The sequence below is a fragment of the Hylaeus volcanicus genome, unplaced genomic scaffold (assembly GCF_026283585.1).
Source record: "Hylaeus volcanicus isolate JK05 unplaced genomic scaffold, UHH_iyHylVolc1.0_haploid 12197, whole genome shotgun sequence".
Lineage (NCBI taxonomy): Eukaryota > Metazoa > Arthropoda > Insecta > Hymenoptera > Colletidae > Hylaeus > Hylaeus volcanicus.
Window position 1 is genome coordinate 1 of NW_026533147.1, and position 15,358 is coordinate 15,358.

At 31.6% G+C, this 15,358-nt stretch overlaps 4 protein-coding genes and 2 long non-coding RNA genes across 14 annotated transcripts; 5 read left to right on the top strand and 1 right to left on the bottom strand.

The window, feature by feature from the left end:
• Positions 1-1,163: 1,163 nt before the first annotated feature.
• Positions 1,164-3,209, top strand: LOC128883010 (uncharacterized). 3 transcript variants are annotated; one of them, XR_008458677.1, is made up of 4 exons: positions 1,164-1,301; positions 1,356-2,484; positions 2,716-2,888; positions 2,938-3,209. It is a non-coding gene; the product is annotated as an uncharacterized LOC128883010 (long non-coding RNA). The 3 variants fall into 3 exon arrangements; XR_008458678.1 differs by having other exon boundaries at positions 1,269-2,484; positions 2,938-3,059; positions 3,112-3,209; XR_008458676.1 differs by lacking the exon at positions 1,164-1,301 and having other exon boundaries at positions 1,304-2,484.
• A 622-nt stretch (positions 3,210-3,831) lies between these two features.
• Positions 3,832-5,771, top strand: LOC128883008 (uncharacterized). 3 transcript variants are annotated; one of them, XR_008458675.1, is made up of 7 exons: positions 3,832-4,215; positions 4,504-4,669; positions 4,737-4,815; positions 4,878-5,013; positions 5,069-5,134; positions 5,187-5,321; positions 5,379-5,771. XR_008458675.1 is itself a non-coding variant. In XM_054134953.1 (7 exons), exons 2-7 carry the CDS (start codon positions 4,539-4,541, stop codon positions 5,440-5,442), a joined length of 600 nt encoding a protein of 199 aa, XP_053990928.1. In that variant the 5' UTR covers positions 3,832-4,215; positions 4,504-4,538; the 3' UTR covers positions 5,443-5,771. The 3 variants fall into 3 exon arrangements, 2 of the variants coding, with proteins under 2 accessions (XP_053990928.1, XP_053990929.1); XM_054134953.1 differs by having other exon boundaries at positions 4,889-5,013; XM_054134954.1 differs by lacking the exon at positions 3,832-4,215 and adding an exon at positions 4,310-4,416 and having other exon boundaries at positions 4,889-5,013.
• An 83-nt stretch (positions 5,772-5,854) lies between these two features.
• On the top strand, positions 5,855-6,981 carry LOC128883009 (uncharacterized). The gene is made up of 5 exons (XM_054134955.1): positions 5,855-6,069; positions 6,126-6,203; positions 6,249-6,353; positions 6,419-6,548; positions 6,601-6,981. Exons 1-4 carry the CDS (start codon positions 6,014-6,016, stop codon positions 6,531-6,533), a joined length of 354 nt encoding a protein of 117 aa, XP_053990930.1. The 5' UTR covers positions 5,855-6,013; the 3' UTR covers positions 6,534-6,548; positions 6,601-6,981.
• Positions 6,982-7,671: 690 nt separating this feature from the next.
• On the top strand, positions 7,672-9,803 carry LOC128883006 (60S ribosomal export protein NMD3-like). The gene is made up of 6 exons (XM_054134947.1): positions 7,672-8,314; positions 8,372-8,584; positions 8,644-8,803; positions 8,866-9,254; positions 9,320-9,519; positions 9,570-9,803. Exons 1-6 carry the CDS (start codon positions 7,778-7,780, stop codon positions 9,661-9,663), a joined length of 1,593 nt encoding a protein of 530 aa, XP_053990922.1. The 5' UTR covers positions 7,672-7,777; the 3' UTR covers positions 9,664-9,803.
• A 9-nt stretch (positions 9,804-9,812) lies between these two features.
• Positions 9,813-14,137, top strand: LOC128883007 (uncharacterized). Of its 5 annotated transcripts, XM_054134952.1 has the most exons (20): positions 9,813-10,021; positions 10,081-10,109; positions 10,177-10,379; positions 10,435-10,515; positions 10,567-10,643; positions 10,729-10,857; positions 10,913-11,120; positions 11,165-11,274; positions 11,332-11,361; positions 11,415-11,511; positions 11,572-11,685; positions 11,745-11,855; positions 11,908-12,027; positions 12,097-12,385; positions 12,433-12,478; positions 12,534-12,583; positions 12,634-12,782; positions 12,838-13,016; positions 13,089-13,943; positions 13,996-14,137. In XM_054134952.1, the coding sequence occupies exons 1-9, from the start codon at positions 9,813-9,815 to the stop codon at positions 11,351-11,353; spliced, it is 1,068 nt and encodes a 355-aa protein (XP_053990927.1). In that variant the 3' UTR covers positions 11,354-11,361; positions 11,415-11,511; positions 11,572-11,685; positions 11,745-11,855; positions 11,908-12,027; positions 12,097-12,385; positions 12,433-12,478; positions 12,534-12,583; positions 12,634-12,782; positions 12,838-13,016; positions 13,089-13,943; positions 13,996-14,137. The 5 variants fall into 5 exon arrangements, with proteins under 5 accessions (XP_053990927.1, XP_053990923.1, XP_053990926.1 ...); XM_054134948.1 differs by lacking the exons at positions 9,813-10,021; positions 10,081-10,109; positions 10,177-10,379; ... (2 more) ...; positions 10,729-10,857; positions 10,913-11,120 and having other exon boundaries at positions 11,274-11,361; XM_054134951.1 differs by lacking the exons at positions 9,813-10,021; positions 10,081-10,109; positions 10,177-10,379; ... (2 more) ...; positions 10,729-10,857; positions 10,913-11,120 and having other exon boundaries at positions 11,274-11,361; positions 14,004-14,129.
• LOC128883011 (uncharacterized) lies at positions 13,950-15,316 on the bottom strand. Its single transcript, XR_008458679.1, has 3 exons — positions 14,974-15,316; positions 14,678-14,924; positions 13,950-14,622 (listed from the first exon to the last, which is right to left on the bottom strand). It is a non-coding gene; the product is annotated as an uncharacterized LOC128883011 (long non-coding RNA).
• Between the last annotated feature and the right edge of the window lie 42 nt (positions 15,317-15,358).

The following is a 15,358-nucleotide window of genomic DNA, read 5'->3' on the forward strand; positions in this document are numbered from 1 at the left end:
AAAAAAAAAAAAAAAAAACGTATACATTTTTAAATTAAAAAGTAAAGAAAAGTGTAGATTTTCTCTTTAAAACACTTTAAAAGTTCTTCGCTCTACAAGATTTCCTGCATTTATATTTCACACCGACATCATGAATTTTAAAACACTAGTTTTCCAATACCCATCTAATAAACATTTCTTTTATACCATTTTAACAAAATTTCAAAATTCACTTTTTCAGCTTATTTACTTTTTATACATAAAAAAATATGTAGTAAATAAAAAAGATATTTAAAAATATGTTTTTTTTTATATCTTTTAAATTAAAATTTGTGACGTGATATATATTAGCCGGATTATTTTTAGAGTGTATTTTTTTTTTTTCTTTGATTATCGTTCTAGGAATTTCTGTAAATTGGGAGTATTAAGTCCAATATATATTGAATACATGTCTTGAAAACATAAGATACGCTACGGTTTTATTTTTATGAAAAGAAAAGGAGAATTTCATAACATTTCAAAAATTTTTTTTTAAATTCAATTCTTCATGTCTTGTTTTTTTAAAAAAAAAAATACATATATTTTGATTTACATAATCGTTGAGAATGAAAAAGTGTGAAAATCTATAACCGGTTCCGGAAAACATTTTTAAATAAGATATTCAAAACAAAAAATTATTTAAACACTTGTTAAGATTTGGTACCACCACTTCATTTCGATGATTAACCAAAATAGAAACCTCCCTAGTTGTTTTTCCTTCCAATAATTCTACTTGTTAATTAGTATCTTAATGTAGTGACATTATTTTTTCAAAACATGAATAAATTTTTTTTGTGTTACTCGACACGTGAAAAGGTTATTTTTAAATGACCAAATCATCCTTTTTATTGTGAAAAAATATTCAGTAAGGCATGGATACCAATGTGGCTATTGCTTTAAACCCGCGAGTTACGAATAACACAAAACGTTTTTAAATATATTTTTTTTTCTATTCCTCTTAACTAATTTTTTCTTGATGAGCATCCAACCTTAGTATTTCATACACTTGTCGATAACAAACCTAATTGTGACACTCCAACGTACAACAGTTGTGCTATGTAGACTTTTTTCTATTTAAAAAATCATTCTACAAAATTTTTTTATTTGAAGGAGTTTTTAAGAACCAAATTTTCATTTCCTTATGAAACATTTTGTTTTAAGTTTGACACATGTAACGAGTGAAAAAAAGTTTTGGTGTTTCCATTTAGTGACCCAACACGCGACGAATACGTTGAGGGGAACTAGTACCACATCAACAAGATGTTTCCATTCCTAATCTTTAGGTAGCATGACAACAGTACACTCAAATATACCTTCAAAAATCTGTAATGTCTTAGAAGAAAAACACACCTTATTATAAGGGTCTTCAACAAGCTTTAATGTTTACAGTTCGAGGCTTACAAAAAATTTCAACCTATTCACGTCCGTGCACTAAGTCCCATACTTTTAAAACACAAAAGTTTATTTCTCCATAATTCTACCATATATCTGAATTATTTCACTAAAAAATAGTCTAAGTGTTTTTTTTTAAACATTTGTTACTCCTTAACAAAACTTGTTTTTTTAATCGAAATAACACTATTATGTGAAATGGAGAAAATCCACATAAGTATGTCGCACAGCCCTAGTACACCTAAGAGAGTGTGGAAAATTAGCCTTGAGTACTAAGACAACCCAACGAGTGAAACTAGAGTCATTGTTTAAGAATTCTTTTTTTTTTATAATTGTGACCTTCAGAAAATTCACAACGTTTTCATACAATCATAACTGCCAAAACAACATCTTTAAATCATCAACTTACTAAGTGTCCTCATACTTTCTGAAGTTTCTTAACATAGGAATGTTCTTCGGAACACATACTTGGCGACGCTTTTAGATAATAGATTGACCGAGGATTTTTGTAACTGCAACCTCACGGGATTTTTTTTACTTTCGTAAACTAAAAAATACAAATGAACTCTTTAACCAACGTGTTGCGAATTGATACTACAAAAAACAAACCTGTCTCTTTAAGGTATCATGTTTTGATGAAAGAAATAGAAAATAAAAAACAACTAAGAAGCACACATGCTGGAATGTTCTATGACGAACGCTTTCCACTAGAGACCATGGCAACACGTTTTGCAACCATTTTAAACAGAAAGCAATTTTGTCAGTTTCAAAAAACGGATCCAATCTTAGAGCGTATTGCAAGAAATTTACCCTTGAAACCATTTGAACCTCCACCACCAACAACTACTTATGACTTTGCTTCGATTCAAAAACATTCCTTGCACCGATCCCTGTACGAGTATCCTTGTCTCTATAGAAAAACTCTCAACAATCTACCATCTCCACAAATCCCTTTAGATTTCGTCGAGTTCCGCGCTCTCAATGCATCCTGTAAGTATTTTCAACCCTATGAGATTTTAGAATTAAAGGCCTACAAATATTTTATTAATAAGGAGCATCCTAAACGTATTTCAGGTCCGTTAAGTTACCTTTACTAATGTTAAGAAGTAAATAACTCTAACTTTTTATTTACTTTTGCTTCTAAAATTACCTGGAACATACACAAGGTTTTCATATTTACATGCCTTGTATCACAAGAATAGAATCACACTTTCTTTTTGCCACCAGCGCTGTTTAGTTTCTTTTTGTAACTCCACTTGTTGTTCAACTTGTTTCAATCAACAAATGTTCGTCTTTCATGTTTAGATTCGTACACTGCGAAACCTCCAGCAGTAGATCTAATTTCACGCAACTTACATGTACCTGCGACGCGTTCGCGCGACTTGGATTCTCACCTTGATCGCTTGACTAATACTATGATCAATTTTTACGCAATGTAATCGATATATTTTCTTTTTATCAATACCGATTTTAAAAAAGTATGTTTAATTAATTTTTTATATAAAAAAAAATATGCTTGATATGTAGATTTCATTAAACCTTCCCAGCACCCATAAAGAAAAGTCAGTTCAAAAAATTTATTTTGCTTTACATACTATATTAAAGAACTCATCTTTGCCTTACTTTCTAAGACGCTAAAGAGAAAAGTAGTATGTACGTACCATTGTTTTGCATTCATTAGTAGCGTGTCTCTTTTTAAAGATGGTATGAAAACATTACAACTAAAAGCTCGGAAAAAAATAATTTGAAAAAGAAAAAAATTAACACTGTTTAAGAACTTTGGATTTTTCAAACCCTCATTTTCAATGCAGTCAAAAAAAGTATGGGATATGAGAAACCATGAAATTTGTTTTTAATGCGGTTTTGATTTGTATAAAAATTTTAAAAGAATTTAAAACAAAGTAAAAAAAAAAATTGTTTCAAGACTAATTAGTTACTCGGGCAATTTAAGGCAATGTCGTGTTAAAAGATTTTGAAAAGTATTTAGTTTGAAAAAAAACATTGAAACTCTCTTGAGGGTTCTTTAACGCAACCACTTTAACTTCATTTTTACTTTTAAAAGCACCTAGTAGTAGTACACTGATTTTTTTTCCCACTGGTACAACTATTACCTCATTCAAAACTCATAGAACGAGTAGTTGAAATTTTTATTTGATTCTAAATAGTTTAGTATATTATTTATTATTTTAAACTCAATTGCGTGATTTGGGTGAAACTATTAAAATTACCTGGATATCAATAAACATTGCTTTCAACTAAAAAATTCGACAGAAAAGTCAATAACAAGGAATTCGTGTCCATTGTGTTTTCCCTTGCTATTTTCTCCCTTTTCTAATGCCTAAGACCTGTTCTGCGCATGTCTTACAGAATCAACACATCCGAAACTCGAAAATCTTTTTATTAAAATGGTACATATAAAACACGAGTTTTTGACCACTCTTTATGTGACCTCAAAATGTAGAGATTCTTCCTTATTTTTAAACAATGGGCTTTCAGACATCCATGCCAATATTGAACATTTTGTAGTATATGCTTCTAGTAAAAAACCATGCCTTCATTTAGATTGTTTGAATTTTTGCTTATTATCTCCTTCCTTCTCTTATACATCTGCGTCTGAGACTTTCAAACATTTAAGACAATCTAACGAATTCTTAACATCAAAAATTTTAAACATATTGAAGACCCATAAGAATGTTTCTTCTCAAAATATTTTTCTGAATAAATCCACAACTGAGAGTCAATTCGTACTTGAAGGAATTGTAATTGTTCCAGTTTTTTTTGATTCAATATCTTCTTTGTTCAAAGGTACTATTCTTTACACAATTTTTCCCTACTATTTATGTAAATGCTTCACTATAAACACATCCAAAACACTTAACCTAGAACCCACTGGCTGCCTTTCTTATTTACTTTTACAAGTGACCTCCTTGGTAGTCGCCTCGAGTCTTTTAATGTGCTTGTTCACTTGAGTAGAATAACTTAACGAATGCATTACCATTTACAAACGTGTGTGCGTATAAGTTGATGAAATCATCGTTTCCTTTAAAAAAACTGACTAGTGTACTTTTAGCGTTACTACTCGTTTCTCTTCAGACCACGAGCCGCTTAAGACATTAGATACCTCTACGATGGGTGCCAAGTTGGAAGAAACACTACTCCATACACTGACGAGTCTAACCACAACATTTCCCACGTCTTCCTTTCGCTACTTTACTCTCATTGATATTGACATGAGGTCTTTCTTCTACAGCCAATGCAGGTGCCATATTTTCCTTGTACTTCTATTATTAATGAAATAACACCTCTTGTGTTATTCGAATTTTTAGAGAAGGCTTACCTAGTTTTTTAGTACAACTTTTCTTAAAATACAATTGTGATGTGCATTGGACTACACGAGGAGGCGAGGTAACTCACATCAAGCTCTGTTAAAAACCTAGTCTAAAGCTACCATGCTTTTAATATTAAAGGTCTATTCTAGTCAGATTGGATTAAACGTTGGGTCATTGCACTCGAAAAATGCGCGGCTGGTCATGCTCCATGCGCGTTTCGTACACGTGTCACTCATTCTCTAGTTGCAAAACATCCAGCTGGTGTTAACAAAAAGTAAAGATCGATTTCTTTTTAACAATATTAAAAAGGGTTATTTTTTTTTTCTTAGTTGGATATCTCAACTCATTCAAATTCCTGGTGTTGATTATTTTGCCTCGGTTGCTATAGCTGAAAGGTAGATTGAATACGACTACTGAATTTTTTGTTATTTTAAACAAATTCATCAGATTCCCCACTCCAAACGATATTATTTCTTTTATGATAACTCAACAAAACGTCAAAGATGCTGTTTCTTATCTAAGTTCAATAATGGTACACCGCAGTAATGGCTCAAAACCTTTAACTTCATCTGTTGCATCCCGGTACGTTGCGTGTATAAACAAAGGCATACTGAGTTTTGAAGTTTTGTTTTCATGTAGTCTGTACTATTTGTTTAACATGAATTCAAAGCGTACCGATTGGATTATACCTGAAATTGACTAGCGAAATAATACTTTATAATAAATAAAATATTATATTTTTAACTTTCATTGATGCTATGATGGTATCAGAAATCATACCAAATAACCGACATTGTTTACAACATGCTAGAGCTATAAGCCACATTAGAAAGGACGATGTCGCTGTGCAAATTCAACGTTGTACATAATTTTATTTTAAAAGAAATGTTTCACTTTTGATTGAAGTGCTACTGCTTGAAAAAGTATTAAAAAATTTTGTTTTTTTTTCAAACCTGTAACACTGATAGAATCCTTCCACACTGGTGTTTTCAAAAATCCAGTGTTTACATTATAGCACATGCATATGGTTGAATTGTGAATTATAAAACTAATATAAAGTCATGAATATTTTTTTAAATTATTTTTTTTTTTCGTATCGAAAAATAAATTGTTTTTTTAATTCATCTCTTCGCTCAAGCCTCTAGTTCTTTTTAATGTCTGTAGAAAAAACTGTCACAGTTTTGGATTTTCGTTCTTGTACTTTTTTGTTATTACAATAAAACGTTAAAATCTACTCTACATTTTTTTTCATTTGATAAGCATTTTAAAAAACAATGTCAAAACGATCAGTTCGGTTGCCTCCTGAAGTGAGTAGAGTGCTTTACGTACGGTAAGTCAACGTTTCGTCATATAAAAGAATAATTTCAATCATTGAATTATTTCAAGAAATTTACCGTATAAGATATCTTCTGAAGAGCTTTACGATATATTTGGCAAATACGGAGCTATCCGACAAATTCGCAAGTAATTTCGAGTTGTATAAAAATTATAATTTTCAATTGTTGTAAGGGGCTGCAATCCAGAAACACGTGGGACAGCCTTTGTAGTTTACGACGGAATTTACGACGCGAAAAATGCAGTGGATCATTTATCTGGATTTAACGTTGCTGGCCGGTAAATTAATCATATGAGTTAAACGCGACATCTCAAAAGCATATTTTCTATTATAAATATTACAGATATCTCGTTGTTTTATATTATAATGCTGTTAAGCAGCAAAAAAAACTTGATGCTCAAAAAGCTAAAGAGGAAATAGAATATGCAAGGAAAAAACTAGGACTTGATGATGATTAATTGGCTTTTGTATTAGTAAGCAGTTTCCTTCTTATTAAATGCTAAGCTAACAAAGTTTTCCTTCTAGACAATTATCCTTATTGAGTCAACATATCATTGTTAACATCCTTGCTCATATAATGTTAAGGTTTCGAGTCTACTGCATCCGCTTTTACGTGCTACTCTTGGGTATCAATTAAAAATATTATACAAGATATGTTAAAGTCTTTTGTAACACATTTTTAATTGCTAGCAGCATGTTAAAACTTTTTTTATATTTTTTTTTTTACAAAAAAATCAAACATTTCGTCAAATTAAAGTACTGGTGTTTATTCTATTTTTTAATTTAAAAAAAAAAATTCTAATGAAAAATTTAGTCAGTAATAAAAACTTACATTTTTTTTAACGAAAAAAAAAAAGTTTTGGAAAAAACTAATACACGACTTTCTATAAAACCTTTGTGTCTCTACATGAAGCGACTACAAGTTCTTTTGTCCACTTTATTTTCGAATCACTTGTAAGAATTGGAAAAGATGTTAAGTGATTCGAAGGTAAATAAACAGAAAAGGTCACCATTTTCCACATTAAAAGTTTTGTTTTCATGTAAGCATAAAATCTGGGTAATAAAGATTTTTGATGTAAAACAAAATACGACTTATCCGGGTATTTGAAGGCTTCATACAAATAGTATGCTTTTAACCTGAAAAATCAATATGCACAAAAAGCAAGACATTAACACTCTCTATATTAACTAGTTTTCTTCCTTAAAAAACGACACGTACTTTAATGCAGAAAACGTTTTCCACTCGAGAGGAGAATAGTTACCATCACCATACTCTCGCGTAACATCAATATGTTTATACAAGTTTGTAATAAGTTGTAATGGTACATCTATACAATCGTTCATTTTTCCTACCCTTATTCTTTGTATGCCTCTTTTACCAAATAATATATTCATAGTAGGTGAAAGTTTTGGAATCAAATTTAACATTGACTTTTTCTTTTTTTTTTAAGTTTAATGTGTTTTTTCTTTTTTTTTTTTTCATATATATATTAAAGTTTTTAATAAACCTTTTCGTACAACTGTTTTTGGCAAACAAAAAACACACTAATTTTTCTGGTAACCTAGGAAACATAGGCTTGACTTTTTGACACAGTATTATGAATTTCGAAACAGTGCGTCAGCGGTAAATGTATTTTTTTTTTAAAAGTTAATGTTAATTTCAAGTTAATAAATGTTAATAGGTTTTTATTCAAAATAGACTATGACAGATATTTTAGAGAATTTACAAAACATAAGTTGCTGTGTTTGTGGTAGTATCATACCAGCCAATCCAACAGGACAATGTTCGTTTTGTTTAACGAATTCTGTTGATATAACTGAAGGAATTGAGAAAAATTTAGTTTTACCGTTTTGTCGCCACTGTAATCGTTATCAAAGACCCCCTTGGTTAAAATGTGACTGGGAAAGTAAAGAACTTTTAGCATTATGTTTAAAACGTATTCGAGCATTACAAAGTTTACGTGAAATTATTCTAGTCGATGCCGCTTTTCAATATACCGAGCCCCACAGTCGTCGTATAAAAGTACGATTGACTCTTCAAAAAGAAATTGTTCCTGGAGCTATTCTCGAGCATAACTGTATCGTTGAATACGTTATTCAACCAACACAATGTGATGAGTGTAAAAAAGCTTTCACACCGCATACATGGGCAGCTGTTGTTCAAATTCGACAAAAAGTTCAACATAAACGTTCCTTGATGTATTTAGAACAAGTGATCTTAAAACATAAAGCTCATGAAGTATTTTTATTTTCTCTTCAAAAAACTAACTTTTTTGATTCACAATTTTTTTTTTAGAATACACTTAAAATTACTGAGTCTCCTGATGGCATGGATGCCGAATTCTCTTCCATCTCAAACGCTCAAAAATTCGCAGAATTCGTTCAATGCCATTTATTAACACGAAGTAAAAGTTCAAAGCAATTGGTATCTCATGATTCAAAATCAAATACTGCTTTTTATAAGCATACCCTTCTGGTTGATATTTGCCCTATATGTAAAGATGATTTAGTATGAATATATTTATTTTTTTTTTCTAGTAACTTTTCCTAACAATTCTTGCATTTCAGGTGTTTGTTCCACCGAAAATATGTACTTCTATTTATGGTGGAATTTCTAATTTTCTACTGTGTGCTCGAGCCACTACTACCCTTCAATTGGTTGACCCTTTTTCTCATCGTTCTCTCATTGTCGCGGAAGACAAATTTTGGAAACATCCTTTTTCTAGTAGTAAGCTATGCATTCTTGGTTTTATCTTACCAAAGGCGTCTGTATAATTTTTTTAATTGTAGTTTTAACACGACGTCATTTAACATCTTTTGTGGTTCTTAATATTGAAACGGTCAGTCAATCGCATGAAACGAGTTCGACTGCCACTAAACGGTCTTTAACACGATGCGGGAAAATCAAAAAAAAAAAAAAGCATGCTTTTTTTCATGATTTTAAAGACTCGGATGCTATTCTTGACGAAAAGAAACCTAACACAACTTTAACTCTGCCTTTACATGGCGTAGCATACATTCAGATCGCTCGACTTTCCGATTTCGGTGTTAATGATTTACAATACAATGTTCGTTCTCATTTAGGAGATGTCTTACGCGTTGGAGATCATTGCTCAGGCTATGATTTGACAACTCTTAACTTAGGAGGTAGTCACGACGACATTGGAGTTACCAATAAGGTGAATACCTTTTCTTTTCTTTAATGTTTTGATACGATAAAATCATTTGTCTTTTCTTCCTATAGATACAAGAAGATGTGATTTTAGTTCGAAAAATACGTAAAACTGGTATGACAAAAAGACCGTGGGTGTTAAAACGCTTAGATATGATGTCTTCAAATGTTAAACCTAAAAATTCACAACATATGGACTTGGAAGAATTCAAATGCGATTTGGAAGATGATGTCGTTTTACAAAAAGAAGTTAATTTTTATAAAAACCCAATGTAAGTATTTTCAATAACATAGTATTTAAACTACTCATTCTTTTCAACAGATCTATAAATGATCAACAAGACGAGGATAATACTGTATTGTGTCATCTTTTGGAGGATCTCACATTACAGGATGATCCTAAATTGTTTGCATAATATCATTGTTTTGAAAGTGATACTTTGAAAATAACAAATATTTTTGTTTTTTAAAACCTCACCAGCTACAACACTGTTGTTACAGTGCACTAGTAAAAGGCAACATGATACAAAAGAATTTTTTAAAATGAATAGTACAATTCACGAAAATGGATAACGTAACGACGCGATCCAATATGTCAACGGAATCATTTATAACAGAAATTCATCCTGAAGAAAAAAAGGGGTTTAAACGACCTTTAGATCAAGCTTTTAAAGAAAATCGTCAAAAGATTATATTAAAAAAACGTTTGAATTTAACCAAGACTACTATTGAAACTTGTGACTCGGGTAGTTCTTTTACCCAAACATTAAATAAGTAAGTGTTGAATTCTAAAATAACAACAGAAATCCTATTTGATTTTAATGTTTTACAAGTACTAACCTTTATGAGAAGAGAAATTACAGTAAGCTACAAAATGTTGTATTTATAAAAGTTTACTAGTGCACGTTTTCCGGTTTTTATAAAACAAGCCACCTTTACCCCGTTAAACCCCATTCGTCATAAGAGTCACACTGTTAATAAAGATTTTCTTAAGTCTCCTAATTTGTTAAGTTTTACGTCATTGAATCTTTTAAAAAGCGAATGGAATCAAGAAACGTTTCTCCGTACGAATGTAATAAGCCATCCAATTAGACCACATTCGTTTTGTTTTCCTTCAATTGACGAGACACTGGTAAATTTTTTGGGGTAGAACAATTGATTCATCACTGAATGCCTTGCTTTATTAGTTAAATGTCAACGAAGAGTATCTTGAATTTCGTTACCCTATTCCACAATCGCTAACAAACTCAACATTAGCTTTTATACGGGTGTATTTTTTCTTATTTAAAAAAAAAACAATTTTTAGAATTTTATTTTAGAAAAGACCAACAGACTTTATGAATATTAACAAAGACTCTAACGAAGGTTATCATTCCTTGACCGATATGAAGCACAAGTAATACGCATAGTAATTTGTAAACTATCAATTTTAGTTTTTTTTAACGCAATGCACTGACTTTTAATTTTTTGCCTTTGCATAGACCAGTAGATAGATTGCAACCGAGCCAATTCATCCATATGTCATCCACATCCACTCAAAAAAAATTAGGTCATCTTAATCTTATGTGCGGCATTCGGGAAATTTGGTATCAAAAATATCAACCTAAAACGTAATGAAATCGTTTCACTTAACATCTTTTTGATAGCAGTTTTTTTTTTCTTCAGATTTCTTGATCTTATATCAGAAGAATCATTCAATCGTCAATTGTTATCTTTACTAAACAAAATTAAAAAATCTCAAGGTTGCCATAAGGTTGATGTAACGAAATCAACGTCTAGTGAAAACATCCAAAATAAACAAAACACTCATTTATTAAAAACGTTTGAAATAATGAAACCGAAGTCGGAACCTGAAATGAAAAATATTGGAGCTGTAGGAATGGTATCCTATTCAATCATTGACACATTTTTTTTTAGATTGCTGCTGCGCAACAATCGTCGGTAGACATGTCTTCAATTGTGCTTATTGCAGGCCCATCTGGGTCTGGAAAATCCTCTGCAGCCAGAATTCTAGCACGTCAAGCAGGGTAAACATCTCATTGGCTTACATTTTTGAAGTGTCTATCTTAGATATAATGTTATAGAGATTACCGCTTCAGAATATAAATCTAAAGGTAACGCTTTTTTCCTTTATTGTTAATTCTGTGGAAACCTATTTTATCTGTAGAGCGCTTAATTTCAATGGTTAAGAACGTAGTAGGACTGGATTCGAGCACAATGGCATGTTTCTTCGCAAGTGCACCAATGAATACAAAAACACACAGGTAGGGCATTTGAATTTCCCTTTCCCCATTTCTTGGTTTATTGTGACTTATTGCGTCTAGGGATAATTTGCTAATTATTGATGAAATTGAAGAAGCCGACTCTAATGCCATTGACGCTCTTTTGAAATTGTCTCTCGTTACTGACAAGAGTGGTTTGGTTTCTATTCTTAAACGGTAACACATTTAAACTATTCATGAATTACGTAACAAAGCGATTCTTGTTAACTTTTCAGACCCGTTATATGTATTTGCACACATCTTTATCACCGAGTCTTACGGGATTTTCGCAAACATGTTAAAGTTTTAAAAATTGATATGTTTTCTTCCACAAAAATAATCAAACGGTAACGTTGAGTTTTCAATCAAAACAAAAATGGATTTTTGGTTTTTGTTAAGCCTTAATTTTATTTGTAATAAGGAAAATTTAAACATTGATGGAGAAGCAATTCACCAATTAGTAGCGTACTGTCATGGTGATATGCGTTTAGCACTCAATAGTCTTGAATGCTTTGCAGGGTAAACTTTTAACTTCTCTACTAATAAAAACACAAAAATATAAATCCATTGTCTCTATATGTCTTACAGTATTCCGTTGAATTCCTATGTTACGGTGGATGATATTAAAGAAATATGGGGAACATATCATGCGGACCGGATGTTTCAAGATGTTGAAATTTTGAATTCCGCATTAACGAATCTTCATGAACCAGAAAGGCAAGTGTCTTTTTCTGCAAGGGTTTATTTTGGTTTGAATTGCTTTTGTTCCATTTCTTAATACAGTGAATCCTCGTACTATTCTCTTATGGATTTCCTATCGTGCAGATCTTTAGATACTAATATTCTACAAACACTATTACTAGAAAACATTCATAAAGTAATTTTACTCAACAAATCAAATCGTACCTTGTTCTACCTTATTAGATACCTTTTTCGGACGTATTGTTTGTCAAAATGTGCTGCTTGACGGGTGAGCAATAAGTGACATATCCTTCCATGCATTCACACGATATATTAATGTTAAGACATTATTTGCCAAGTGGACTGCATTGTTTTTTCATCTGCAAATACTAAAGTAAAATAAAACAAGTTTTTTTTCTACATTAAGGATATTTCTTTTCCCAGACGACTACTGCGTTGTCTCTCTTGTTCACTCATCTGTTTTGCCGAATACCAAAACGACATAGCGCAGCCGATCAACGTCGACTTTTGGCATCGTTACAACCCTATGCCTTCACCCTGTCATGTCGAAGTGATATCATTTTAAAAAAAAAGTATTTTGATAATTTTCTCGTTTGATATTATTTTGCTGAACATTCTCATTTCCAGACAGTTGATACAAAATTCTTTTATTAATAACTCACTTGCCTGTCTTCGATCTCGGCTTAAGAGTACTGGCTTTACCAAAGAAATCCTTTTCTTTTTAATTCTACTAATAACTCCGTCTTGCTTATTTAATGAAAACGAATTGGGATGGCGCCAATATCACAAATTATCTATACGTCCATGTAAGTTATTATTTTCTTTTTTTATGAAAAAAAAAAGAAAGCATTTCTTGTTGTTTTCTCTAATCAAAAAAGCTGCTGGTATACCTTTGGAAGGAGTTTTACGCGAACCACTTAATCGTTTTCATCACTTTTTGGAAATTCTATTATGTTATTCCTTAACGTTTTCAAAAAGCATATCGCATGAATTTGTTATTCCCCCTGTAATATTTACCCCAAAAAATACCGATACAGCAAAATTATTTGGGATTCTTTCCAATCACTCCGACAACATCTTTTATTTTGACCCTCCTCTACATACCTTCTTCCAAAGCTATGCGCGCAACTTTCTTACTACTGTTACACCCGGTCGCAAATCTTTGACATTTTCTAAACTCGAGTCAACAACTTCCCATACTTCTACAAACTTATCACAAACAGTCTACAATTTTTTAGATACGAATACGCGCTTTACTGGGTATGATTACATCAATTTACAACTCACTCGAGCACACTGTGATCTACTTCGAAAGGAATTAACGTTTCTCGGCGAGACTGGTGTGTTGCCTCAACCAGTACCAAAATTGCCCACTACCTTGATCCAAAACGCGATTCCAAATGCTCATTCAGCTTGCATTCAAAAGAAAAGTGTTGCCATTATACCTTTCGAAAACATATTAATAGATATCAATGAAAGACAAAAGCGTCGTTTAAAATACGAACTCACTTCTTGGAGATTTAATTTACCACAACCTCTAGTCTTACCGCAACACCTGGAAAAAAAACACTATTGCGAATTGTTTGATGCAGACTTTCGTTGCAACAAATCCTTTTTTTACACATATGACCACGGAGACGCCAAGGCAGTGCAGTATTATCCCACTCTTAGAGATATTTTAAATCCTGAATATATTTAAATGAAAGCAAAGAAAGCATTGTAGAAAACGACAAGTAAAACTGCAACTTTTACCTTTTCGTACTTGAAACTATTCTATTGCTTTAGACCACAAGGTACACAAAATGAACCCAATTCTCTTTTTGATAAACTAACCATGTTTATAACGGATTTTTTCTTTACTGCATAAAGCTTATTCGAATTTTTATTACCTGCTTCTTAATCCATTCTATATGTATTCCAACTATCGTGGTCCTTGTATCTTCATGTTAGTATTAGTTCAATAACAATTAAGCACTCAACTAAAATTAGACAAATTGATTCGCTGCTTTTAATTTTTTCTAAATTTTGTAAAAAGCTTTAATTCATTCACCAAAGTTGAAACAAGGATTTTAGAAAAATTTGTTTATACTTTTAATAAAGAACCATAAAATACCCTCGACTCTTTACACTTGAAGGCTTTATTTATGAAAAGTATTATAACGCAAACAAATACATCAGCTTGTTTTCATAATTTATTTATAACATTTTACTATGATTTCATTACTATATCCAGCATTTGAGCCTATTACAAAAATATGTTTGGGTTCTAAACCCAATGATTGCTTTTATTCCAACACGCGTTATACCCATAAAGGAATTCAAGAAAAGCAGTTCTTAATCAAACAGACTCAACATTAAAGAACTGTAATAAGATCTTGTCCTACATGTCTTCAAATCCTTTAAAAGGGTCTACTACGAAATCGTTAGTTCAACTCATATATTAAACGGAATTTAATAGCTTTCGTACTTTGCATATCTAGATCGCTTTATTGTAAAAAGGCAGACGCTCCTTCTTTGGTAACACAATTCAAATCGACATTCAGGGGTATCAAAACTCAAACAAAAATGAGACACGATCTGTAATTCCGACATAGTATTCATTGTCAAAGGATACCCTTCAAAAAAACGAAGAAATTTTTTTTAAGGGACTTTTCTCATCGTGTGACATCCCCATATGAAAGAATGGAATCAATGTCACCTCAAATCGATTTAATCTAGTTTTTAAACAATTTACATGTTATTTAAAAATTGTTAATTGCTTACGGAAGCACAAGACCTTCTTTATTTAACTCACAGATTTAAAAAAATTAATAATAACATTCCTCTAGAGTCCTCTCCAGTTGTGTCAATCAACATTGTATGTTATTTTATTCCGCCGTATGTATTTTGGGATCGACTTTACACGAGTTCGAACAATTTATTTTTTCAAACAAGTCCGTTCATATAACGAAGAGTACAAAAGCTACAGTATGATATTTCTTTGGGGTGCTTTCGCTTTCACTGTACCGTCAATGTCTCACGTTAAATTCGCGATAACATAAAAAGGTTCCGAATTCCTCTCCTTGATAGACTATTCTTGTTTGCTTACACAAAAAAAACTCTTGAATTGTTTTGAACTCTAAAGAAACAGTTCGCGTGCCTTCTACAG

Excerpts from the sequence above, each read along its gene's own strand:
- LOC128883007 (XM_054134948.1), top strand. The coding sequence starts at position 12,314 with ATGGATTTCCTATCGTGCAGATCTTTAGATACTAATATTCTACAAACA. Across the intron at positions 12,386-12,432 it reads TACTAGAAAACATTCATAAA|ATACCTTTTTCGGACGTATT; the intron begins GTAATTTTACTC and ends CTACCTTATTAG. Across the intron at positions 12,783-12,837 it reads GATATCATTTTAAAAAAAAA|ACAGTTGATACAAAATTCTT; the intron begins GTATTTTGATAA and ends TCTCATTTCCAG.
- LOC128883006 (XM_054134947.1), top strand. The coding sequence starts at position 7,778 with ATGACAGATATTTTAGAGAATTTACAAAACATAAGTTGCTGTGTTTGT. Across the intron at positions 8,585-8,643 it reads CTATATGTAAAGATGATTTA|GTGTTTGTTCCACCGAAAAT; the intron begins GTATGAATATAT and ends CTTGCATTTCAG. Across the intron at positions 9,520-9,569 it reads AATTTTTATAAAAACCCAAT|ATCTATAAATGATCAACAAG; the intron begins GTAAGTATTTTC and ends TCTTTTCAACAG.
- LOC128883009 (XM_054134955.1), top strand. The coding sequence starts at position 6,014 with ATGTCAAAACGATCAGTTCGGTTGCCTCCTGAAGTGAGTAGAGTGCTT. Across the intron at positions 6,070-6,125 it reads AGTAGAGTGCTTTACGTACG|AAATTTACCGTATAAGATAT; the intron begins GTAAGTCAACGT and ends AATTATTTCAAG. Across the intron at positions 6,354-6,418 it reads GGATTTAACGTTGCTGGCCG|ATATCTCGTTGTTTTATATT; the intron begins GTAAATTAATCA and ends TAAATATTACAG.
- LOC128883008 (XM_054134953.1), top strand. The coding sequence starts at position 4,539 with ATGGGTGCCAAGTTGGAAGAAACACTACTCCATACACTGACGAGTCTA. Across the intron at positions 4,816-4,888 it reads GGACTACACGAGGAGGCGAG|TCAGATTGGATTAAACGTTG; the intron begins GTAACTCACATC and ends GGTCTATTCTAG. Across the intron at positions 5,014-5,068 it reads CCAGCTGGTGTTAACAAAAA|TTGGATATCTCAACTCATTC; the intron begins GTAAAGATCGAT and ends TTTTTTTCTTAG.